General features: G+C 45.4%; 2 protein-coding genes across 2 annotated transcripts in view; one reads left to right on the forward strand and one right to left on the reverse strand.

Moving 5' to 3' along the window:
• dnaaf1 (dynein axonemal assembly factor 1) overlaps positions 1 to 573 on the reverse strand; it is a 169,074-nt gene extending 168,501 nt beyond the window's left edge. Inside the window, exon 1 of the mRNA XM_063066575.1 lies at positions 494 to 573. Within this exon, the coding sequence (XP_062922645.1) occupies positions 494 to 573 (80 nt within the window). The remainder of the gene's footprint in view (positions 1 to 493) is intronic.
• Positions 574 to 643: 70 nt separating this feature from the next.
• Positions 644 to 16,690, forward strand: LOC134356055 (glutathione S-transferase A-like). The gene is made up of 6 exons (XM_063066578.1): positions 644 to 860; positions 963 to 1,028; positions 3,262 to 3,367; positions 4,636 to 4,754; positions 12,260 to 12,348; positions 16,413 to 16,690. Exons 1-6 carry the CDS (start codon positions 693 to 695, stop codon positions 16,543 to 16,545), a joined length of 681 nt encoding a protein of 226 aa, XP_062922648.1. The 5' UTR covers positions 644 to 692; the 3' UTR covers positions 16,546 to 16,690.
• Positions 16,691 to 27,600: the final 10,910 nt, after the last annotated feature.

A 27,600-nucleotide genomic window follows, 5' to 3' on the forward strand; every position in this document is an offset into this window, starting at 1 on the left:
TGTTTTAACTGGGTACCCTCTAATTCTAAGACTACGGCCTCTTGTCCTGGACTCACCCAGCAAGGGAAACAACCTTTCCACATCTACTCTGTCCAACCCTTTCAACATTCGAAATGTTTCTATGAGATCCCCTCTCATTCTTCTATACTCTAATGAATGCAATCCAAGAGCCAGAAATGATCCAGAAATCTGAATCCCTGCCCCCGCTCCAATCCCTCAGCCAGGCATTTATCCTCCACCTCATTCAATTCCTATTCTCACTATCGCGTGTCACAGGCCGTAATCCCCGAGATGACTACCTTTGAGGTCCTGCTTCTGAACTTGCTTCCTAACTCCCTGCAGTCTGCTTTCAGGACTTCCTCCCTTTTCCTACCTATGTCGTTGACGGGGTGTTTCCTCGAATAAGAGAATCTTGAACCGAGGTGAAGATGTGGTCAACGTTTAAGAATAAGGGGTCGTGGCTTCAAACAAATAAGCCAAAATGAAATCTCACAGGGACGTGAGGCTCCTTCTCCGTGAATACTGTAAGGCAGAAGTGGGTACGCGACTGCGTGGGTGGTTGCCAACAGCCATAAACTCTTTGAATGGTGAGACAGACGAGAGTCCGCTCCCCGGGACGTCACGGTGATTTCCGGGATTGCACCACAGGCGAGGTCAGGTGACGGGCTCAGAATGACTTAGCAGCAAGTACGATGGCGGAGCGGAGCACACTGTACTGGGGTTCGGGCTCTCCGCCCTGCTGGCGTGTGATGATCGCGCTGCAGGAGAAGCAAATACTGGACGTGCCGCATAAACTGCTGTCGTTCGACAAACAGGAACACAAGTCACCCGAACTTCTGGCACTAAATCCCCGTGGAGAAGTAAGTTTGAACAGTTCAAGGTTTCCCCTGCTGCAGAGCTGCCGGCGAGGTGCGGGTGTACCGATTGCCGGGTCTTGACTAACTGCTTTCGCTCTGTTCCAGCTCCCCACCTTCATGTATAAAGGCAACATCGTGAACGAGTCGATGGCGGCGTGCCTGTACCTGGAGGTGAGTGTTAGGACACGCCGCCATTCTCCCTGGTCGTTCCTGCACACAGCAGGAAGTACAGATGACGGAAAGAGGGGTCGTCCGATTAAAGGACGCGTGGAAATCCTGTCCGGCGCCAGATCTGTGAAAACCCGAGAGAAAATCGCTTCAGCGAGAGCGCCTAATTAAATCAGGAAAGCACAGACCTGGTAACCTAGCGAGTTTGGATGAATGTCCCCGCCTCTTGCTGGGGAAGTGATGTGTTTCCCTGCCCTTTACGCCAGAAGCTCAGCTAACTTTATTTTATTTAGCGATACAGCGCGGAGTAAGCCCTCAGCCACACCGCCCCAGCAACCCCCGATTAAAGCCTAACCTAATCGCTGGGCAGCCCGGTAGGTTTTTGGACTGTGGGAGGAAATTAGAGCACCCGGGGAAAACGTGTAGACGGCGCCGGTTTTGAAGCGTCAACTGCGGTTCGCCCCCAAGCGTAATAGCATTGCACGAACTGCTACACTACATTGGGGCATTGTGCATTAAACAAAACATTGCAAATGATAGGGAAACACCAGACAGGATTGTGTGAGGAATGTCAGGAAGAGGAGTCAGTAGAACATGTAGTTTCGTGTTGCAGGAAGTATGGGATACAGAGAGAGATGATGAGAAATAAATTAAGGGAGTTGGGGGTGCAGGAATTCACATTAAAGGGGTTGCTGGGCATGGGTGAGAGAGCACAAGTATGGGTATTTTTAGCGTTTTTAAGGGGTACAGGGGTCTTTTATAGGATATGACGGATAAACAGGAATAGGATACTAGGATGGTCAAAGATGGGAGGGTGAAGTGTAGGTTTGTGTGTGTGTGTGCGCGCGATTGGGTGAAGGGATTTAGAATGTATGTCTAGTGCACATTCCGGAGCAGAGGGTGGCGGTAATGCACCATTAAGCTGGATGCCGACTGCCGTAAAACAAGATACAGACAGACGCGAGGGATAACGCAGAGGCGGTAGATATATGGATTGAGTCGCCTGAGGAAGTGGTAGAGATGAATACAAGAATGTTTAAAAGACGGTTGGACAGGTATCTGGGTAGGGAAGATTAACAAGGATATGGGCCAAACGAGGGCAAACGGGGCTATTCTGGTCAGCACGGACAATATGGCCTTTCTGGCGTGAGACTCTTGTGACGGACCTGAATAAACTGGAACAGCCAGTCTGGTTCAAGAGTACTCGCCAGGAGAGCTTCTTCCTCTGAAGATCCAGCAATGATACTGAATCTCAGAAGAAGACCTGCTTTATTTCTGTACGTTAAAATGTAGACGAGTTAGCCAGTTTTAAAAGCTGAAGTAATGAGCAAGGAATCTGCTAGGTGCTGGTAGCCCTGCCTCTAGTCCTGACCCAGTGGCTAACGATTTGTATAGTGTGTATGTGGAGGAGTAGAGGTGTGACCCATTTAGCCACAGAGTGTGGACAGCTGTGAGTGGCAGTTTTGGCATTTTGTTTGACATGAAATGAGAAGAAAATCCAAAAATCTGAGATGCAAAGGGACTTGGGAATCCTTGTGCAGAATACCCTAGAGATTAATTTACAAGTTGAGTCTGTGGTGAGGAAGGCAGATGCAATGTTAACATTCATTTCAAGAGGTCTAGAATACAAGAGCAGGGATGTGATGCTGAGGCTTTATAAGGTACTGCTGAGGCCTCACTTTCAGTATAATGAACAGTTTAGGACTCCTCAACTAAGATGTGCGAGCATTGGAGAGGGGTCAGAGGTGGTTCACAAGGATGATTCTGGGAATGAAAGTTATCATACAAGGAACATTTGTTGACTCTGGGTCTGTACTCGCTGGGATTTAGAAGGAAAATGGGGAGTCTCATTGAAACCTTTTGAAATGCCTAGACAGAGTAGATGTGGAAAGGATGTTTCCCCTAGTGGGGGAGTCCAGGACAACAGGGCACAGCCTCAGGATAGAGGGCATGCAGAGAAGTTGTTTTTTAGCCGGAGGGCGGTGAATTTGTGGAATTTATTGCTGCAGCCAGCTGAGGAGGCCAGGTCGTTGGGTGTATTTTAAGGCAGAGCTTGATTGGGCCACAGCATCAAAGTTTACGGGGAGAAGGCCGGGATGTGGGGCTGAGGAGGGGGAAAAGGACCAGCCGTGATTGAATGGTGGAGCAGACTCGATGGGCCAAATGGCCTATTTCTGCTGCTGTGTCTCATGGCCCCTGATGTTTCTGTGTGATGTATTTCCTCTCTGCCTCGCAGAGTCAGTTCAAGGCCCAGGGCAACCAGCTGATCCCAGACGGCCCAGCAGAGCAGGCTTTGGCGTATCAGAGGATGTTCGAGGTGGTAACTCTGCACCAGAAAATGGGTGAGTTTCTGACCATGCTCTCGAGTGTATCCTGTGTGGGTGGAGGGCATGTTCTATTCCACTGTTGAATGTGAGAAGAGCTTTCTATTTATGCCAGTTTTAAATCACTGGCCCCCTTATCAGCTGCCAATAGAGGCTGCATGGTGCATCAGCCGCTTCATGACAGCTATGAACCACTGCTGGACTAACTGAATCTAATCCTTCCCTCATGTCCATCAACCACGCACCAAAACACTATTGGCAGAAATGTTTTTTGCCAGAAAACCATTATCTCCACTTTAAACATTTATAATGATACAGCCTCTTCCAGAATCAGAATTAGGACTAAAATCACCTCCTTCTGGAGCAGAAAATTCACTATGTCCTGGTAAAAGAAAATTTTCTGTGCCTCAATTTTAAGCATGCCTTAGTATTCAACATATCTCAGAGCTTATTGCTCACTGCTCCTTATAACTGGAACCCTTTGTTCATGACTCCCACAAGTGGAGACATCTTGGTAAAATATACAGTAGCTCAGTACTCTCCTATATTTTGCCATGTCTTCACAAAGGCCATTGATGATGATGAAATTCACCACTATGTTCACTGCATCATCATGTACAATTACACCATTTTTTTGGGGGGAGATGTGTTCAGAGATCAAGACCCGAAATCTGGCAGAAACCCATAATCTACCTGCCCTCCGGTGTTCTTCTGAGACATCTTACAACAGGCCTGTTAAGGAGTTGGAGAGAGCACCAACAGCAGTGTCCTCCACACACACACCCCTGACCCCAAATTCCTCGAACACACATCCCATTTGTAGATCTGTCAATTTGTCATCGGGAGAACAAATTCCATGAAGTGCTTGAAATCCCATTGGGGAATCTAAGGATCTTCTGACTCCTGCGAATCCCTTGGCAACAGCCATTCAAAGTGGAGGAGGAGGGTTTGCGTGGTACTGAGAGCTTTGTGTTCGTACTTCGTGGAGAGCTTGCCAGAGCAGCAGACAGTGCACTTCCCAGACTAACCAAGTGCTCGTCATACCTGTATCTATTGTTACCTGGTCAGTCACCTCTGAATCTACTGAACTGGAGTAAAGTTAGTTGTCCTCCATTCCAAGCAGCAGCTTCAGTGGATTAGTGGAGTGGTGGTGAAGTGAGAGGCGGTAGTGGGGTGAAGGGGCAGTCTGCTAGCAGGGACTGTGAGAGGAGGGCAGTGGGACAAGCTCCTCTACATTGTTCCTGGGCACAGGGATGGTTCTAACCTCACTGTCCTTCTGCCCACAGCTGACTTTCTCTTTTACAACTGGAGAGTTCCAGAGTCCGAACGACATGAAATAGCACTGGCAAGGAACAAGTCTTTGCTGTCCACAGAGTTTAAACTCTGGGAAGGATATCTGCAGAAGGTACGACCATGTATCTCAAGACTGGTGACAGATGATGCACTCTTGCCATAGTTAAATTCCAGTTAGAACAGAAAGGAGTTGCAGAACCAGGTCATTGGGCTCATTGAGGCTATTCTGATGATCCTCCACACTGTATCACGTTCTGCATGTTCCCATTCTCGCTCCACAGCTTTTTAAAAACTTACACATTGTCCTCTTTGAATATATTCCAGCAACTTTGGACTACACTGTCCTCCCTCACAAAAAGAGCAATATGCTAATCACCTTCTGGTTTAATAAATTTCTACTCACCACAGTCCTAAATATCTTTCACAACATCCCAAGTCTACCCCTGGAGATTTACAATTGCAAAAAAGTTTGTGAACCCGTTGCAATTACCTGGTTTTCTGCATTAAATATTCATAAAATGTGGTAATTGCAAAGAGTTCACAAACTTTTTCTTGCAACTGTAGATGCTGAAATCTGGGGAAACATGCTCTCAGAATTTTGTATGTTTCAGTGAAATATCCTCCCAGTCCTCTCAACTTCAGTGAAGACAATTGGCAGTAATCCATCATCTGAGTGAGTTAGGTGATACTTCCTTTCATTGCTTGTGCTTCACCCAGGTCTGTTCCCACCAAAGTCCTATATAACTGTAGTTAGACATCTGCAAAGTGCTGGAGGAACTCAGCAGGTCAGGAGTCCTGATGAAGCGTCTCAACCCAAAATTTTGACTTTATTCCTCTCTGTAGATTCTGCCTGACCTGCTGAGTTTCTCTAGCATCTTATGAGTTACTCTGGATTTCCAGACATGTAGAGTCTCTTATGTTTGGAGTTAGACATTTTGTATGCTAAACCATCTGCTAAGAAGACCAATATATCAATTGTCTTTACTGCACTCTTACAGATTCATCTACAAGCCAGTGACTTTCCCAATCCTTGTTGCTGACAAACTTGACAACATTTTTCTACATCATCTAAGTTCACAATTCATAATCCCACCCAATTTGTTGTCCTTGGTAAAACTGAAAGCATTACCTCGATATAAATGATAAAATTTGGAGGCCAAAGCACTGGCTGCTGTGGCACGCCACGAGTGATGTCGACCAACCCAGTAAAGACCCATTTGCGGGAGAAGCCTGAAATATAGGCATTCAAGTAAGGGAAATTCCCCCCTTACAAAATTCACAAATCACTATCAGAAAGTTGTGGTACTGGTAAAATTCACTCTCATGAATTAAAATGGCAAAAAAAAATCTATGAACAACCTTGTTTTTGCAACTCTCATTTGTGGATGCATACAAAGATGATGTGGCATGGACTGTTTCCTGGGGATGCAGTCTCACCCCCTCAGCTTAACTCAGCAGTTACCCAATTCCACGTTTGCTTCCTTCCACCAACTAGTTTTTCATATGTGCCAGCATCTCACCCACAATCCCATCTTCTTTAATATTATGCTTGAACATTTTATGTGGATGTTTTTGCAAATCCAGCTACATTACACCCACTGGTCTCCCCTTGTGTGATCCATGATTTTGTCCTCAAAAAAAGAAAAAAAAACTCCAGTAGGTTTTACAAACAATATTTTCTTCCAGTAATCGATGCTTAGTTGGTCTAATGCTGCAGGAGTTTCCCAAGTGTCCTGTTAATTTCATTGGTTCCAATTATCTTCAACATCTTTGCCACTGTTGATGTTAAACTAAATATTCCGTAGTTCCCTGTTTTCTGTCTCCATTCTTTTGAAATGGTGGGGTTACATTTACCACACCTCAATCCGTGGGATTTCATAATCAAGGGGGTTCTCGAAAATGCCCATTATTTCCATGACAATTCTGGGCTACAGATCATCAGGCCCTGAAGATCTATAAACATTGTATTCTTGCTGATACTACTTTGTTTTGTTCTTCACCTTTTGGTTCTTGGTTTCTGAGCAATTTTAGGAAGCTGGTTCTCTCATTTTCAGTGAAGATAATACCAAAGTATTTGTTGGATTGTTCTTCCATTTCACATTATCAACTCTTATTATTTCTGGTTCCTTGGGCTTCACTATTTCTTTTTGTTTTAGATATTTGTAAAGGCTTTGATACTTTAGTTTTCTGCTGTCTGCAAATTTACACATTTTATTTTTGATCTCGTTGTCAATTTCTCTGCCACTCATTGGAATTTGAAGATTTGAGCCTTTGGCAATCTACCTTCGATCTAAAACCATCCTTGATGCATTTTGTTAATCTCTTTCTTTCAATATTTCATCTCAGAAAGAACTGTAATAACTGTTGCTTTTCTTGCATTTATTTCATAATTGTTGACCATTGTCCACCTACTGTCAGGCCTTTAAAGCTCACCATTTCTATAGTAACCATTGTAGGCTTCATACTTCATAATTTCTTCTGTTTAGATTGAGAAGCTTAGTGTTGCATCGAACCATTATGATCACTCTTCTGTAATGGACCCAACATAGGTAATAGTTGCAGTTACCTTTTCTCATTTCCCGTCTTAGGCTTAGCCGGCCAGTGGTGCTCTGGCATCCACACCGGACTTCAAGGCAAGTAGTCCTGGGTTTGAATCCAGCCAGCTCCTTGCTTTCCATTCCTGCTAGGTTGTGCGTCAAGCTAGCAACTCGGCCTCGTTTGAAAAAAACATGCAAAAGAAACGGCAAGGTAGCTGCCCGGTACACCTCAAGGCACAGAGAGGAACAACAAAAAAAACGAGTTTAGGATTGCCTACTCCCTAGTTAGAAGTTCAATGTTTTCATTCAAATATCCATCCCATCCTCATGGAATTAATTCTTCTTATGCTAGTTTGGCCAGTCCTTTGATTAAGGCACTGAATACAAGCGTAGAGATGTCATGTTAAGGGTGCATAAAACATTAGTTTGGTTGACCACTGCTTTGAGACCCGGCCACCACATTGGAAAGAACGAGTGGATGCCGGACGAGCAGAGAACTTTCATAATGAGGGGTTGTTTGCTTTAGGAGTAAGGATGGAAGAGAAATTTGCATCTTAGGATAGTACGGCACAGGAGCAGACCTTTCAGCGCAAGATGTTTGATACCAGACTAGTTACGCTAATGACATATAATCCCTTCTGCTTTAATGGTCCATATCCCTCTGCATGTTCACCTCTCAGCCTCAGTTGTATGCATCTCCAGCCCCTACCCTGTCAGTGTATTGGAGGAACCCACTACACTCGCTGGAGGGGGAGATGGTGCCCTGCACATCTCCTTTCACCTTGCCTCTCATCATAAGTGCGTGCACTCTACTCTTAAACCTTTTGACCCTGGGAAAAAGATGCAGCTGTCGCCACTATCTGTCTCAATTTAACTCTATAATCTTCTATCAAATCTGTCCTCAGCCTCTGCCGCTCTGGAGAATAAAATCTCAGCTTGTGAAATTCTCGTCATAGCACATGTGCTCCAAATCAGGAAGCATCCTGGAAAAAGGTTCTGAACTTAAAGAGGGGTAACTTTGAAGGTATGAGACGTGAATTAGCTAAGATAGACTGGCAAATGACACTTAAAGGGTTGACGGTGGATATGCAATGGCAAGCATTTAAAGGTTGCATGGACGAACTACAACAATTGTTCATCCCAGTTTGGCAAAAGAATAAATCAAGGAAGGTAGTGCACCCGTGGCTGACAAGGGAAATTAGGGATAGTATCAATTCCAAAGAAGAAGCATACAAATTAGCCAGAGAAAGTGGCTCACCTGAGGACTGGGAGAAATTCAGAGTACAGCAGAGGAGGACAAAGGGCTTAATTAGGAAAGGGAAAAAAGATTATGACAGAAAACTGGCAGAGAACATAAAAACTGACTGTAAAAGCTTTTATAGATATGTAAAAAGGAAAAGACTGGTAAAGACAAATGTAGGTCCCCTACAGACAGAAACAGGTGAATTGATTATGGGGAGCAAGGACATGGCAGACCAATTGAATAATTACTTTGGTTCTGTCTTCACTAAGGAGGACATAAATAATCTTCCAGAAATAGTAGGAGACAGAAGGTCCAGTGAGATGGAGGAACTGAGCGAAATACATGTTAATAGGGAAGTGGTGTTAGGTAAATTGAAGGGATTGAAGGCAGATAAATCCCCAGGGCCAGATGGTCTACATCCTAGAGTGCTTAAGGAGTAGCCCAAGAAATAGTGGATGCATTAGTGATAATTTTTCAAAACTCGTTAGATTCTGCACTAGCTCCTGAGGATTGGAGGGTGGCTAATGTAACCCCACTTTTTAAAAAAGGAGGGAGAGAGAAACCGGTTAGCCTAACGTCGGTGGTGGGGAAACTGCTGGAGTCAGTTATCAAAGATGTGATAACAGCACATTTGGAAAGCGGTGAAATCATCGGACAAAGTCAGCATGGATTTGTGAAAGGAAAATCATGTCTGACGAATCTCATAGAATTTTTTGAGGATGTAACTAGTAGAGTGGATAGGGGGGAACCAGTAGATGTGGTATATTTGGATTTTCAAAAGGCTTTTGACAAGGTCCCACACAGGAGATTAGTGTGCAAACTTAAAGCACACGGTATTGGGGGTAAGGTATTGATGTGGATGGAGAATTGGTTAGCAGACAGGAAGCAAAGAGCGGGAATAAACGGGACCTTTTCAGAATGGCAGGCGGTGACTAGTGGGATACCGCAAGGCTCAGTGCTGGGACCCCAGTTGTTTACAATATATATTAATGACTTGGATGAGGGAATTAAATGCAGCATCTCCAAGTTTGCGGATGACACGAAGCTGGGTGGCAGTGTTAGCAGTGAGGAGGATGCTAAGAGGATGCAGGGTGACTTGGATAGGTTGGGTGAGTGGGCAAATTCATGGCAGATGCAATTTAATGTGGATAAATGTGAAGTTCTCCACTTTGGTGGCAAAAATAGGAAAACAGATTATTATCTGAATGGTGGCCGATTAGGAAAAGGGGAGGTGCAACGAGACCTGGGTGTCATTATACACCAGTCATTGAAAGTGGGCATGCAGGTACAGCAGGCGGTGAAAAAGGCGAATGGTATGCTGGCATTTATAGCGAGAGGATTCGAGTACAGGAGCAGGGAGGTACTACTGCAGTTGTACAAGGCCTTGGTGAGACCACACCTGGAGTATTGTGTGCAGTTTTGGTCCCCTAATCTGAGGAAAAACATCCTGGCCATAGAGGGAGTACAAAGAAGGTTCACCAGATTGATTCCTGGGATGGCAGGACTTTCATATGAAGAAAGACTGGATGAACTGGGCTTGTACTCGTTGGATTTAGAAGATTGAGGGGGGATCTGATTGAAACGTATAAAATCCTGAAGGGATTGGACAGGCTAGATGCAGGAAGATTGTTCCCGATGTTGGGAAAGTCCAGAACGAGGGGTCACAGTTTGAGGATAAAGGGGAAGCCTTTTAGGACCGAGATGAGGAAAAACTTCTTCACACAGAGAGTGGTGAATCTGTGGAATTCTCTGCCACAGGAAACAGTTGAGGCCAGTTCATTGGCTATATTTAAGAGGGAGTTAGATATGGCCCTTGTGGCTACGGGGATCAGGGGGTATGGAGGGAAGGCTGGGGCGGGGTTCTGAGTTGGATGATCAGCCATGATCATAATAAATGGCGGTGTAGGCTCGAAGGGCCGAATGGCCTACTCCTGCACCTATTTTCTATGTTTCTGAAAGCACCTCTACACCCTCTCCACATCCTTCCAAATGAAGGCAACCAGAGCTGTCTGCAGTTACATGTGACTGAAACGACATTTTATAAAGCTGTAGCATGAGCTCAGTGCCTCATCTGATGAGGGCTGTACTGCTCCTAACAACGTGCGTGGCCACTCGTAGATGCTGACTCATCCTTTGGCATTATTCCACTCTAACCACAATGTCATCAGTCTTTTGTGTTATTAGCAGGCTTACTAACCTACCAATTGATATTTTCCTCCAAGTCACTTACAATAATCACAAACAGCAGTTGTCAGTACCGATCCCTGCAGAACACCACTAATCACAGATCTCCAGCCAGAGTAAATACCATTGACTTTACCTTCTATGTCTTTCATGGACAAGCCAATTCTGAATGGAGACAGCCAAATCCCTGTGGATCCCATCTATCTTAACCTTCCTAAACAATGGAAAATAAGGGACCTTGGCAAATGCCTAAATAAAACCTACGTAGACAACATCCACAGCTCAAACTTCAGTGATCACTTTCATCACCTCCTTGTTGAACTCAGTAAGATGTAACAGGCCCTGTGCAGAGCCATGCTGATGGTCAGTAATTAGGCATGCTGATTCAAATGCACATAAATCCTTTCCCTAAGGATCATCTCAAATAGACTCCCTGCCACTGGGGTGAGATTCACCAGTCTGCACTTTCTGGAATTATCCCCATTTCCCTTCCCAAACAAAGGAATAAAATTAGCTGCACACCAGTCCTCTGGGACCTTGCCTGTTGCTAGAGAGGATAAAAGAACTTGGTCAAGGCCCCAAAATCTCGTCTCTTGCCTCTCAATATCCCATCAGGTTTAGGAGACTTAATGTTCTTTAAGAGAGCTCTTTGCTTTGTGTGAGTAAATTCTGAAAGTGGTCCTGTGGACTGGATCTTCCAGTTGCTCTGATGTTGAGGGATACTTTCTGGGAACTCTGTAACTGGTTCCAGTTTGATTGCAAGTTTTAACGTTGATTGGCTGAACCTTCCACTACTATTGACACTTGGGTAGCAGTCACTGGCAAGACTTGGATGATAGAACTTCAGTGTTTTACTTATAGTGGTTTAACATAGAACATAGAATAGTACAACACAGAACAGGCCCTTCGGCCCACAATGTTGTGCCGACCCTCAAACCCTGCCTCCCATATAATCCCCCACCTTATTTCCTCCATATTCCTGTCTAGTAGTCTCTTAAATTTCACTAGTGTATCTGCCTCCACCACTGACTCAGGCAGTGCATTCCATGCGCCAACCACTCTCTGAGTAAAAAACCTTCCTCTAATATCCCCCTTGAACTTCCCACCCCTTACCTTAAAGCCATGTCCTCTTGTATTGAGCAGTGGTGCCCTGGGGAAGAGGCGCTGGCTATCCACTCTATCTATTCCTCTTATTATCTTGTACACCTCTATCATGTCTCCTCTCATCCTCCTTCTCTCCAAAGAGTAAAACCCTAGCTCCCTTAATCTCTGATCATAATGCATACTCTCTAAACCAGGCAGCATCCTGGTAAATCTCCTCTGTACTCTTTCCAATGTTTCCACATCCTTCCTATAGTGAGGTGACCAGAACTGGACACAGTACTCCAAGTGTGGCCTAACCAGAGTTTTATAGAGCTGCATCATTACATCGCGACTCTTAAACTCTATCCCTCGACTTATGAAAGCTAACACCCCATAAGCTTTCTTAACGACCCTATCTAAAGAACCAGTGCCTGCAGAAACACCTCCCATGGCGGGGAGAGGGAAACAAGCTCTGAACTAGGGGAAGGGATCAGGATAACCTCTCATATCACCACAGTGTCTGCCTTATGCATCGGAGTGTACGCTAACTGCCGTCTTTCCTGCCTGCAGATGGGACCACGCTCATATATAGCAGGGAAGAACTTCACCATGGCTGATGTCATGCTATTTCCACATCTGGCCTTCTGCGTCCGATTTGGGTGAGTACTGACTGTCACTGGGCCTGTCTACTGGCGATGCGGTTGTTCAGACAAACCTTCGGGTGGTGGTGACCTCACTGAACTGAGGTTTCCTGCCCTGCCAGTGGATCACTACCAAATCCTTCTACATTTCTTTGTGAGATGAGACAATTCAGCTCATTCTGCTGACTAGCTCTGGGTACTTTCCTTCCCCAGCACTTTTCCCCAAGACCTAATCTCCCCATGTCACCCTTATCTCCTCCCAGATTCTTCCCCCACATACCACAGGCACTTTACAGATGCTGGCTCTCCTATCAATCCTTTGAGATTGGGAGGAAACCCAGAGCAGCTGGAGGTTAGGGAGAGGGTGTATAATCTCCACACGGACACCAGGTTCAGATCCAGGTCTCTGGGACTGTGAGACAGCAGCTCTAAATGCTAGGCTGGCCATGCCAGGCTGATGAGGTAAAGCCAGCCCATTTATGGGAGATGCCCTGCAGGCGCTTTGAATGTATGAGAGCAGTGTGATGTGATGTTGAGAACTGAACAACGGTGCTGACTAGTTTTGAAGAAATGTGTCGGCATTGTAATCAGCAACTGGATTCCAGGTGGTTCTCTGCCACAGAATTGATTGTTTTTAAAGGGTTAAAAAATCTCAAGTCCTTTCTGTGTGCAGTTTTCCATGCCAGTGGTAATGAGGTGAGCCTGTCTGAGCTCCATGGAAAGGACAGTCTCCGCACTGACACGTGTTGTAACTGGTGGTGTCCAGTCGAGGTGATCTGCAAGCGGGAGCTCACCCCAAACCAAACCAGCTGGTGGCAAGGGGTGTCTGACTGTGTTCTCTGGCAGATCCTTGAACTCTAAACAGAAATGTTGTTCCCTACAGTGAGAAATTTGTTCTGTTTGTCAGGAAGTGTGTGGCCATGCCCTTTGGTACAAAAAATGAAAGGGTCAACTATTTTCTAAATGGAGAGAAAATACAAAAAAACTGTGATGCAAAGGGTCTCGGGAGTCCTTGTGCAGGACTTCCGAAAGGTTAAATTGCAGGTTGAGTCTGCGGTGAGGAAGGCAAATGCGATATTAGCATTCATTTCAAGAGGACAAGGTTATAAAAGCAAGGATGTAATGTTGGCACTTTATGAAGCCCTGCAAGGCCTCACTTGGAGTTTCATGTGTGGTTTTGGGTGCCCTATCTTAGAAACTGGAAAAGATTCAAAGAAGGTTCACGAAAATGATTCCAGGTTTTCAATGGCTTGTCATATGAAGAGCATTTGATGGCTTGAGGCCTGTAGTCACTAGAATTCAGAAGAAGAGCGGTGATCTAATTGAAATCAATCAAATGGTGAAAGGCCTTGATTGAGTGGATGTGCAGAGGATAGAAACATAGAAACATAGAAAATAGGTGCAGAGTAGGCCATTCGGCCCTTGGAGCCTGCACCGCCATTTATTATGATCATGGCTGATCATCCAACTCAGAACCCTGCACCAGCCTTCCCTCCATACCCCCTGATCCCCGTAGCCACAAGGGCCATATCTAACTCCCTCTTAAATATAGCCAATGAACTGGCCTCAACTGTTTCCTGTGGCAGAGAATTCCACAGATTCACCGCTCTCTGTGTGAAGAAGTTTTTCCTAATCTCAGTCCTAAAAGGCTTCCCCTCTATCCTCAAACTGTGACCCCTCGTTCTGGAATGTTTCCTCTAGTGGGAGAGTGTAAGACCAGAGGACACAGCCTCAGACTAGAGGGGTGTTCTTTAGAACAGAGATGAGGAGGAATTTCTTTAGCCCGTGAGTGGTGAATGTTGGAATTCTTTGCCACAAGCAGCTGTGGAGGCCAATATTATGCATATTTAAGTCAGAGGATAGATAGATTCTTGATTGGTCAGGGCATGAAGGTATATGAGGGGGGAAGGCAGGAAAACTGGGGCTGAGAAGAAAATGGACCAAGCATGATGAATGGCAGAGCAGATTTGCTGGGCCTAATGACTTAATTCTGCTCCTATATCTTATGGTCTATTATCAATGGTACAGAGCCTACACTGAGTTCTGCATCTCACTGCTGTCTGTGCAGCTTCTCCGCAGACAAAAAGATTCCCATCGTTTGGGGTCCGGGGTCCAGGTCCCGGTCCCGTCTCAGTCTTGCATAGATGCTAGCTGACACACTGGGTTCCTCCAGCAGTCTGTCGCTCCAGATCTCAGCACCTGCAGTCTCTTGTGCACCATGTCCTATGGTTCACGGTGAGCATTAGCACTGCAACCCAGCACGGGGGCTGCCCCTCACTCTGGCCCCTGACTGCTGTGCGCTCTCAATCCTTCACAATCCTCGCAACTTCAGGCGAGTACCTCTCACAAACTCATTTCCTTCAGCACCACACCATCCATCCTCCTATAGACTGAGAACCTGGCAGGTTATGTAGTGCTGTGTGTTGAGCTTGTAGCCATAATTCTAGCTACTGCTGCGACCCACTGTGCCTTACACCCTCATCAGACTTTGAGAGGTCTGGTGTCAGTGTTTACTGGCACTGAGCACCTTGGAACATTTGACTGCAATCTCTGGTGTTCAGTAAGTTCTTTGTGCTGTTATTTCTGAGACAGGTGTTGGCAGTCACTTCCCTGTTGGACTTGAATTTCTGGTAGGCTGGTCCTGAGGGTTAAGATATATGGGATCCACAATTATCTGGTCGTTTGGATTCAGAATTGGCTTGCCTACCGGACATGGAGTATTGGGGGTGGGGGGAGGGTTTATTCAGGCTGAAAGTCAGTTCCACATGGATGGGTGTTGGGACTTGTTGTATATAATAATAGATGAAAATGGAGATGGATGGGTTAGTAAGTTTGCAGATGATGTGAGTACTAATGGAGTTGTGGACAGTGAAGAAGGTTGAAATGGGTGAGTAAGTGGCACATGATGCTGAACCTGGGCAAGAGTGAGGAGTGTACATTGGCAGGTGACATGTAAATGTTGGAAGTAAAATCTCATTTAATGACAGAATCAGTAACAATGTCGTGCACAGGGATCTTCGGGTCTGTCGATAGCTTGTTGAAAGAGACCAGAGAAGTTGATAAGGTGGTTAAAAAGACATGTGGCATGCTTGTCTTCATTGGCTGGAGCATTGAGTTTCAGGATAAGAAAATAATGTTACAGTTCTGTAAAAGTTTGATGAGGTCACTCTTGAAGTATTGTATGCAATTATAGACTTCCCCATTACAGGAAGAATGTCAAAGCTGTGGAAAAGACACAGGATAAGTTTACCAGGATGCTGCCCGTATTAGAGGGAGGCCTATAAAGAGAGGTTGGACAAATTTAGGTTGTTTTTCTGGAGAGTGAAGACCTAATAGAATTTTTTTTTAATTATGAGAGCTGTACATAGGATAGACAGTCAAAATCTATTTCTCAGGGTAGAAAGGTCAGATCCCAGAGGACATGCATTTAGGGCAGGAGAAGTAAGATTTAAAGGACATTTCTGAGGGATTTTTTTTAATACAGTGTAGGCCGTGTGGGAAATAGGCTGCTAGGGATAATAGTGGAAGCAGACATGATAGTGGTGTCCAACAGATTTTAAATAGACCATTTATTCAGTACTGTGCGTGCGCGCGCATATATAGCCATGATGCCTAAGACTTTTGCACAGTACTGTATCTGTCGGTGTGCAGTGGAGAACGAGGTTATAAGTCTGGCAGGAGCAAAGGGTGTTGGGAATGGTGAGGAGGGAGCACAGAGGGAGGGGTGTGGGTCCAGTGGCAGAGATGAGGGCTGGGGGCAGAGTGACACGGTGACTCTCAGTCGACCATTTCAGAATCAGGTTTATCATTGCTCACATATGTTATGAAATTTGCCTTTTTTTTCCCACAGCAGCAGCAGTACAGTGCAATGCATACAATTATTTCAATACCGTGCACAAGTCTTGGGCACATATATATATAGCTGGGGTTCCTTACACATTTGCACAGTGCTAGAAATATGCAGGAAAGGATACTGTACAAGTAGCAGAGATTTAGTTTAATATAGCATCATGTTTCATACAGACATCGTTTGTTGAAGGGGCTATTCTGGTGCTGAACTGTTCTGTGCTCTTTGATTCCAGACTCTCTCAAAAGAGGTACCCCAATCTGCTGGATTACTACAACCGAGTGAAGGAACGGCCGAGCATCCAGGCCACCTGGCCCCCCCACTGGAAGCAGAACCCTCCGACCATGGACTCTCTGAAGGACGCCTGAGGGGCCTGTTCTCACCAGACACACACATTCCATGTGGGCTGCCAGCTAGCTCACGTTCAGACATATCAAATGTATAGTGCTGACATATTCAAGAGGAGGGGGGTGATTCAAACTTTTGAATAAATGTCACAAGTTTTATTGAGAACATGAGTGATGGTTATTGTGTCAGACATGAAAGTTACTCGAAGGGTTTATTAGTGAACCAAGCCTAACCCAGATGCTGAACAGCTGTTTACCAGTTCACTGAGTTTCTTTGACAGGTATTGGTGCTGTTCAAACATTGCTGCCCTGTCGGTTCCCTCGCAGCCCATAACGTGCAGTGAGAACAATTGGAATTGCCTGTGCTGTCAACCCAGAAACAGATCTGCATTGCAAATACACTTGTCCAGTTTGTCAGAGCAACTACCCAGTGCAAGGCGTTCGCTGTAGGCTATTGGAGGAGGGGGAGAGAGTGAAGTAAAGAGCAGAGAGGTTGATTGGTGACAGGTGAAAGGGCTGGAGGAGGGGGAATCTGATAGGAGACGATAGAAGACCACGGAAGAAAGGGAAGAAGGAGGAGCACCAGAGTGGGGTGATGAGCAGGTAAGGAGAAAAGGTGAGCGAGGGAAACCGGGATGGGGACAACTATCAGAAGTTTGAGAAATGGAGGTTCATGCCATCAGTTTGGAGGGTACCCAAGTGTAATGTAGGGTGTCACTCCTCCAATCTGAGTGTGCCCTCATTGCAGCAGCAGAGCAGGTCGTTGTCTAACACATCGGAATGGAAATAGGAAGTAGAATTGAAATGGTTGGCCCGATTTTTCTGGCAGACTTGGCGAAGTGGTCTCCCAGTCTATGTTTCGTCTCACCGATATATATGGGAGCTCCAGGAGCACCGGGTACAATAGGTGACACCAACAGACTCCCAGGTGGACTGTCACTTCACCTGGAGGGACTGTTTGGGGCACTGAATGGTAGTGAGGGAGAAGGTGTAGGGGCAGGTGAGACACTTGTTCTGCCTGCAAGGATGAGACAACACAAACATGAGATAATCTGCAAATCCAAAGCAACACACACAAAATATTCCCATTCCAACTTGTCCAGAAAAGGCAAGCTCTCCCAGTAGCCACCCATTTCAATTCTACTTCCCATTGCTTTCCCGACAGTCCATGGTCTCCTATACTCTGAAATGAGGTCACACTCGGGTTGGAGGAGCAACACCTTATATTCCATCTGGGTAGCCACCAAACTGATGGCATGAAAATCGATTTCGTGATCTTCTGGTAAATACCCCCCACCTCCACCATTCCTGATCCCTGTTTCCCTCTGTCGCTTTATCTCCTTACCTGTTCATCACCTCCCTCTGGTGCTCCTCCTTCCCTTCCTTCCATGTCTGTTTACCCTCTCCAATCAGATTCCCCCCTCTTCTAGCCATTTATTTGTTTCACCAATCAACTTCCTAACTCTACTTCACCCCTCCCACTCTCCTGGTTTCACCTATCACCTACCACCTCATACTTGATCCTCCCCACCCCCCCCCCCCCCAACCACCAGCTTGCTCTGTCTTCTCATCTTTTGTTCCAGGCCTGTTGAAGGGTCTCAGCCAGAAACATCGACTGTTTACTCTTTTTCCATAAATGCTGCCTGTCCTGATGGGTTCTTCCAGAATTTTGTATGTGTTGCTTTGGACTTCCAGCATCTGCAGATTTTCTTGTATTTATAACTGAAGGCTAAACTGGGTGGTGGAGTATTTGTTACACACTGGGAGTGGTGTGGGACTGAGGTGCCAAGAATGCTGTAAATCAGCAATGAAATTCTCACATCAATCAAATAATAATTTGAGCAGGAAGTACTGTGCAAAAGTCTGTGTGGCAGAGAGGAGTGAAGGGGTGAGGAATACCACAGGTCCATTCACCCAGCCCCAAAACATCAAGTAAAGTCATTTGATTCTAAGCAATTGGATTATTGATCATTACAATCATTACTGGATGACTCTGGTACTTCCTGCTGTCTTCCTTCCTCTTCATCCAGCCATGATTCCCTCTCTCTGCCTGCTTCCCACTCTCAATCCACTGTTCGTATCCATATCAGAATCAGATTTATCATCATTCACATATGTCATGGTGTTCGTTTGTTTCGCAGCAGTGGTGCAGCACAATGCATAAAATTACTACAGGACTGTGTAAAAGCCTTGGGTACCTGAGCTCTATTTATATATATGTGTGTGTGTATGTATATCTATCTATCTATATATATAAACACTTTTGCACAGTACTGTATATATTTATATAACTGAATTTCCAACTAAAAGTGTAATTAGGTTGTACAAGGATGAAAGAGGTGAGTCAGTGCAGGCAGTGGCAGCAAGTGGGAAGTTGGAGAGAGCAATGTGACCTTGAATATGGTAGACTGCAGGAAGTTTCTCAGCAACCCTGGCCTGTTAGTTGCACCAAACTCATAGTCAGAGGCTGGAGGACATTTCCTCAAACTCTCACTGAAATATAGCAATTGACATGCTTTCTTGATAATTTGCATGAATATTTTGGGCCCAGCGTAGATCTTAAGACATGTTGACAGGCAGGAAGAAGAAGCTGCTCACCCTTTCCACTGCTAATTCCTTGATCAGGGCAGCTGTGTGTTCCCTCGACTTCCCTTTCCTGAACACCACAATCAATTCCCTGATCTTAGTGATGTCGAGTACAAGGTGGTTGTCACCCTGTCAACATATTCCTGCTTCAATGGGACACCTGTCCTGGTTCATTGCCTCCTGGCACCAGATTGAATATGGCTTGTCTATATAATTGTGCAAGGAAAACTTCCTGGACACACACACACACACACACACACACACACTCACTCACTCACAGACACACACACAGACACACACACTCACACACACACGCGCACACACACACACACACACGCACACGCACACTCACACACAGACACACACACACACTCACACACACACACACTCACACACAGACACACACACTCACACACAGACACACACACACTCACACACAGACACACACACACACACTCACACACAGACACACACACACACACACAGACACACACACACTCACACACACACACTCTCACACACACACACACTCACACTCACACACAGACACACACACACACACACACACACACACAGAGACACACACAGACAGACACACACACAGACACAGACACACACACACACTCACACACACACACACACTCACACTCACACACAGACACACACACACTCACACACACACACTCACACACAGACGCACACACGCACATTCACACACAGACACACACACACTCGCACACAGACACACACACTCACACACAGACACACACACACACACACTCATACACACACTCACACTCACACACAGACACACACACACACTCACACACACACACACACACACACACAGACACACACAGACAGACACACACTCACACACAGACACACACACACACACACACACACAGACTCACACACACACACACACTGACACACACTCACACACACACACACACACTCACACACACACACTCACACACAGACACACAGACACACAGACACTCACACACACTGACACACACTCACACACACACACACACACACACACACACACTCACACACACACACTCACACACAGACACACAGACACACAGACACTCACACACACTCACACACGCACACACACACTCACACACACACACACACACACACACACACACACAGACACACACACACACACACACACACACACACACACACACACTCACACACCTTTTGCACTGAGGAGCTGGGCATCAATATTAGGGAAGTCAAAGTCTCCCAGGACAACAATCCCATTATTTTTGCACCTTTTGAATACTTTCCTGCCAACCTTTTTCTGCGTGTCTCTATTGCTGTGTTTCTGAATTATACCAGTAGTGACTCAGTAGATAATCCCCCAGCACTATCGTCCCTGACTGCAGCTATGAGATTCCTGGTGAGCAGTGCCACTCCCATGCTTCTTTTGCCCCCCCTGTTCCTTTGGCACATTCACCCCTGAAACATTCAACATACATTTGTGACAGCCAAGTCTCTGTAATGGCCAGAATGTTGTAGTTTCATGCACTGACCCACGCTCTCAGTTCATCGCCCTTGTTCCTGACACTACTTGCTTTAAAATCGACACACTTCAACCCATTCCACTGACTGAAATATTGCCCTTTCCCATGTCCTCTGGTTTTTTTCTCCCCTTGCCTCAGTGGAAAAAGCCTGCTTGCATTCACTCTATCTACCTATACCCATCATAATTTTATATACCTCTATCAAATCTCCCCTCATTCTTCTACGCTCCAGGGAATAAAGTCCTAACCTATTCAACCTTTCTCTGTAACTGAGTTTCTCAAGTCCTGGCAACATCCTTGTAAACCTTCTCTGCACTCTTTCAACCTTATTTATATCCTTCCTGTAATTTGGTGACCAAAACTGAACACAATACTCCAGATTTGGCCTCACCAATGCCTTATACAACCTCATCATAACATTCCAGCTCTTATACTCAATACTTTGATTAATAAAGGCCAATGTACCAAAAGCTCTCTTTACGACCCTATCTACCTGTGACGTCACTTTTAGGGAATTTTGTATCTGTATTCCCAGATCCCTCTGTTCCACTGCACTCCTCAGTGCCTTACCATTAACCCTGTATGTTCTACCTTGGTTTGTCCTTCCAACGTGCAATACCTCACACTTGTCTGTATTAAACTCCATCTGCCATTTCTCAGCCCATTTTTCCAGCTGGTCCAAGTCCCTCTGCAGGCTCTGAAAACCTTCCTCACTGTCTACTACACCTCCAATCTTTGTATCATCAGCAAATTTGCTGATCCAGTTTATCACATTATCATCCAGATCATTGATGTAGATGACAAATAACAATGGACCCAGCAATGATCCCTGTGGCACACCACTAGTCACAGGCCTCCACTCAGAGAAGCAATTCTCTACCACCTCTCTCTGGCTTCTTCCATTGAGCCAATGTCTAATCCAATTTACCACCTCTCCATGTATACCTAGCGACTGAATTTTCCTAACTAACCTCCCATGCGGGACCTTGTCAAAGGCCTTACTGAAATCCATGTAGACAATATCCACTGCCTTCCCTTCATCCACTTTCCTGGTAACCTCCTCGAAAAACTCCAACAGATTGGTCAAACATGACCTACCGCGCACAAAGCCATGTTGACTCTCCCTAATAAGTCCCTGTCTATCCGAATGCTTGTACATTCTGTTTCTTAGTACTCCCTCCAATAACTTACCTACTACTGACGTTAAACTTACTGGCCTATAATTTCCCGGATTACTTTTCGATCCTTTTTTAAACAACGGAACAACATGAGCCTCTCTCCAATCCTCCGGCACCTCACCCGTAGACAGCGACATTTTAAATATTTCTGCCAGGGCCCCCGCAATTTCAACACTGGTCTCCTTCAAGGTCCGAGGAAACACCCTGTCAGGTCCCGGGGATTTATCCACTTTAATTTTCCTCAAGACAGCAAGCACCTCCTCCTTTTCAATCTGTACAGTTTCCATGATCTCACTACTTGATTCCCTCAATTCCATAGACTTCATGCCAGTTTCCTTAGTAAATACAGACGCAAAAAACCTATTTAAGATCTCTCCCATTTCCTTTGGTTCCGCGCATAGCCGACCACTCTGATCTTCAAGAGGACCAATTTTATCCCTTACAATCCTTTTGCTCTTAATATACCTGTAAAAGCTCTTTGGATTATCCTTCACTTTGACTGCCAAGGCAATCTCATGTCTTCTTTTAGCCCTCCTGATTACTTTCTTAAGTATTTTCTTGCACTTCTTATACTCCTCAAGCACCTGATTTACTCCCTGTTTCCTATACATTTCATACAACTCCCTCTTCTTCTTTATCAGAGTTGCAATATCCCTTGAGAACCAAGGTTCCTTATTCCTATTCAATTTGCCTTTAATCCTGACAGGAACATATAAACTCTGCACTTTCAAAATTTCCCCTTTGAAGGCTTCCCACCTACCAATCAAATCTTTGCCAGAGAACAACCTGTCCCAATCCACACTTTTTAGATCCTTTCTCATTTCTTCAAATTTGGCCTTCTTCCAGTTCAGAACCTCAACCCTAGGACCAGATCTATCCTTGTCCATGATCAAGTTGAAACTAATGCAACTTCAATATAACATCCCATCTCCTGTATTCAGTATTTTGATTTAGAAACATAGACCCTTCTTGTTTTTTTTCACTGTTTTAATGGAGGTCGGGATTGAGGACGTGATTTTAAGTTTAACTCTGTTTGGTTTCAAGTTAGCCCATTGCTTTGCTTTGCTTTTAGTTAGTTGCACGGTGGGTTTTTTTTGGGGGTTTTTTTTTCTTTTTTTCCATTGATATATATAAAATCTAGTATACTATTATGTTATCTTGGTTTCTTATGCTTAAATTACATTGTTTGTAGTATTTTCTTTTTGGTATTGTTATCTTTTGGAATTTTATTATACTTTAACATTGTATTAATGTTTATATGGCTTACCTTTTTTGTATACTTACTCAATAAAAAGATTTAAAAAGAAAGAAAGAAAGAAAGAAACATAGAAACATAGAAAATAGGTGCAGGAGTAGGCCATTCGGCCCTTCGAGCCTGCACCGCCATTTATTATGATCATGGCTGATCATCCAACTCAGAACCCCGCCCCAGCCTTCCCTCCATACCCCCTGACCCCTGTAGCCACAAGGGCCATATCTAACTCCCTCTTAAACATAGCCAATGAACTGGCCTCAACAGTTTGCTGTGGCAGAGAATTCCACAGATTCACCACTCTCTGTGTGAAGAAGTTTTTCCTAATCTCGGTCCTAAAAGGCTTCCCCTCTATCCTCAAACTGTGACCCCTCGTTCTGGACTTCCCCAACATCGGGAACAATCTTCCTGCATCTAGCCTGTCCAATCCCTTTAGGATCTTATACGTTTCAATCAGATCCCCCCTCAATCTTCTAAATTCCAACGAGTACAAGCCCAGTTCATCCAGTCTTTCTTCATATGAAAGTCCTGCCATCCCAGGAATCAATCTGGTGAACCTTCTTTGTACTCCCTCTATGGCAAAGATGTCTTTCCTCAGATTAGGGGACCAAAACTGCACACAATACTCCAGGTGTGGTCTCACCAAGGCCTTGTACAACTGCAGTAGTACCTCCCTGCTCCTGTACTCGAATCCTCTCGCTATAAATGCCAGCATACCATTCGCCTTTTTCACCGCCTGCTGTACCTGCATGCCCACTTTCAATGACTGGTGTATAATGACACCCAGGTCTCGTTGCACCTCCCCTTTTCCTAATCGGCCACCATTCAGATAATAATCTGTTTTCCTATTTTTGCCACCAAAGTAGATAACTTCACATTTATCCACATTAAATTGCATCTGCCATGAGTTTGCCCACTCACCCAACCTATCCAAGTCACCCTGCATCCTCTTAGCATCCTCCTCACTGCTAACACTGCCACCCAGCTTCGTGTCATCCGCAAACTTGGAGATGCTGCATTTAATTCCCTCATCCAAGTCATTAATATATATTGTAAACAACTGGGGTCCCAGCACTGAGCCTTGCGGTACCCCACTAGTCACCGCCTGCCATTCTGAAAAGGTCCCGTTTATTCCCACTCTTTGCTTCCTGTCTGCTAACCAATTCTCCACCCACACCAATACCTTACCCCCAATACTGTGTGCTTTAAGTTTGCACACTAATCTCCTGTGTGGGACCTTGTCAAAAGCCTTTTGAAAATCCAAATATACCACATCCACTGGTTCTCCCCTATCCACTCTACTAGTTACATCCTCAAAAAATTCTATGAGATTCGTCAGACATGATTTTCCTTTCACAAATCCATGCAGACTTTGTCCGATCATTTCACTGCTTTCCAAATGTGCTGTTATCACATCCTTGATAACTGACTCCAGCAGTTTCCCCACCACCGACGTTAGGCTAACCGGTCTATAATTCCCCGGTTTCTCTCTCCCTCCTTTTTTAAAAAGTGGGATTACATTAGCCACCCTCCAATCCTCAGGAACTAGTCCAGAATCTAACGAGTTTTGAAAAATTATCACTAATGCATCCACTATTTCTTGGGCTACTTCCTTAAGCACTCTGGGATGCAGACCATCTGGCCCTCGGGATTTATCTGCCTTCAATCCCTTCAATTTACCTAACACCACTTCCCTACTAACATGTATTTCACTCAGTTCCTCCATCTCACTGGACCCTCTGTCCCTTACTATTTCTGGAAGATTATTTATGTCCTCCTTAGTGAAGACAGAACCAAAGTAATTATTCAATTGGTCTGCCATGTTCTTGCTCCCCATAATCAATTCACCTGTTTCTGTCTGCAGGGGACCTACATTTGTCTTTACCAGTCTTTTCCTTTTTACATATCTATAAAAGCTTTTACAGTCCGTTTTTATGTTCTCTGCCAGTTTTCTCTCATAATCTTTTCCCCCCTTCCTACTTATGAAGGCCAATGTGCCAAAAGACTTCTCTACGACCCTGTGACGACACTTTCAACCGATTATGAACCTGTATTCCCAGAACCCTTTGGTCTACTACACTGCTTGGTGCCCTACCATTCACTGTGCAAGACCTACCCTGGCTGGCCCTGCTGAAACTTGTCTGCATTAAATTCCATCTGCCAGTTTTCAGCCTATTGTTGTCGATCCCTCTGCAAGCCACGATAGCCTTCCCCGCACCCCCGTGTGTCAGCTGTAAATATGCCGATCCCGTTAGCCACATTGAGAGGCAGCCCTCTACTACCACTCTGGCTCCGCCCACAAAGGCATTGTCTAATCCAATTTGCTACCTGATCTCAACCTTCTTGACCAGCCTCCCGTGCGGGACCTTGTCAACTGTCCACGTACACAACGTCCATTGCCTTGCCTTCACCCACTTTCCAGGTAACTTCCTTGGAAAAACTTTATAAGATCGGATAGACATGACCTACCACGCACGAAGCCATGCTGCCCATCCTAAATCAGTCTATACCTGTCAGCAGGTAGATGAAGGTTTTGCTGCAGCTAATGGTACGCGCCGTTTGAACAGGCGGTGGACGATATGTTAACTCGTCGATGCCGTACACAGCTTGGGTCATCTACAGAAGCACAAAGATGGCCGAGATGGTAAAGACTAAAATGACTGTCTTCCTCGGCGGCGCCGTCCCCCCGCAGCCGCTCACGGGCTTTGCTGACTAACAGTCTGAACCTGACCGTCAGCTCGTTGAGGAGGACGAGCATAGTGGCGTGGTGATGTGATGGATCAGGTCGAAGGTCGTCCATCACAAACTAACAGGGATCCCAAACAGAAAAGGGGATGTGTACCGAAAGTACCATGTCACCTTCTTCAAACAAATGAATGCGCTTACTCTCTGAGAACCGCAGCCGTCCGCAGTCTGCGGTCTTTGCCTTCAGATCCCAGCAGCTGATGGCCACGAAAACGGTCGCAGGTGAAGGCGACGGTGAACTATACGTACAAGTCTGTGTCAGACACATTGTAGGATGTTTTTGGTGAACAGATCGCAGGCCAGCAGTAGGTAATACAGGCGTCGAGACCTCAAAGTGCCTGGTTCAGGACCCGGATCACCAATAGGTTAACTGGAAGAGAAGGATTGGAAGGTAAATCCGAGACAAAACAACAGCGGCATACATGGTGTTCACGAAAGCAGCAACACGCGCACACAGCTGACTAGAGATTCCCCCAGGACCCGTGACGGATGCTGTCCATACATGGGCAAATCACATCATCATACAGAAACTGTGCCCAACCTGGACACTTGCAACATCATTCGCCCCTCAGCTCAACGCACTCCAGCGAAAACGACCTTGGCGCGGTTGTCTCTCCTTAGAGCTGAAGTTCTCCAATCCAGTCGACATCCCAGCACCTTCCACACTATTCCACTTTACTGGTGCTATCCCATATTCCCTGTAGCGTGGTGACCAGCACTGTGCTCATGTCTCCGGGTGTAACCTAGCCTGCGCTTCCTTTTTGAAGCTGTGATTCAGTTCATATTGTAAATGCGATGGCTAATGAAATCAAACATTCCATAGGCTTTCCGCCCCACTCGTGCTGCTGTCACACAGTGGGAAATCTATGGATGTGTTCACGAAGGTCTCCATCATCAGCTTCCCTGCCATTCATTGTATATACCAAACCTTCATTTGACTTTCCAAACGGAACCAGCTGGCACTTGTCAATTCGCCACCGTCGGAGGAACGTCGGCGGTTCGCTACCGATATGGGGTGCAGAAAAGTGAAACTTTAGCTCTTGGCCTTTAGAGGCAAAACAATTCCTTGGGCCCGCAATTACTTCTGAATTGGCACTTGGATAGAATGTTTAGAGACCAACAAAAATAACGACAGCCGTTATTAAGGGGGAGAATAGAATACGGAATGCAGAAATAAACTGGTAACTAGTACAACCATGTACAGTCGACACTTCTTTGGTTAAACAATTTAGGATAGAGGAGATCGAGCTGGCCACTTGGAGAGTGAGTAAGGCAAGTTAATAACGTGAAATAAATAAATGGAAGCTATTATTAATAATTAGCTTGGATTAGGTTTCATGGGCGATGATTCTAAGCACATCCCATAATTGTAGATATTGAATGAGCTACAGGAAGGAAGGAATTTAAAAACAATATATTGCTAGGTAAAAAGTCCTGGACAACCTCAAGGGGTCAAAAGTTGACGGTTTGTGTCCTGAGGTCTGTGTACAGAGGCTGCAGGGATAGGACGGGTGTCTTTTGTGATCTCACAAAACCTCCTGGATTGAAATGAGTGCTGAAAGGATTAGAAAACAGCAAATACGGTGTCACCATTCAGGCTAGTGGGAGACAGTGAGCACGCAATCTATACAAAAATGGGTCTATTACCCGGGAATATGCTGCCAGTCGTTATCAATGAGGAAACAGCAGGTCAGGGAGAGAACTAAGAGACAGTAGAACAGACTAATAGGATTTATAACAGTTAACTCACTATTAATAAAGTTGCATGCGCTCT

Source organism: Mobula hypostoma, chromosome 14 (genome assembly GCF_963921235.1).
Source record: "Mobula hypostoma chromosome 14, sMobHyp1.1, whole genome shotgun sequence".
Classification (NCBI taxonomy): Eukaryota; Metazoa; Chordata; class Chondrichthyes; order Myliobatiformes; family Myliobatidae; genus Mobula; species Mobula hypostoma.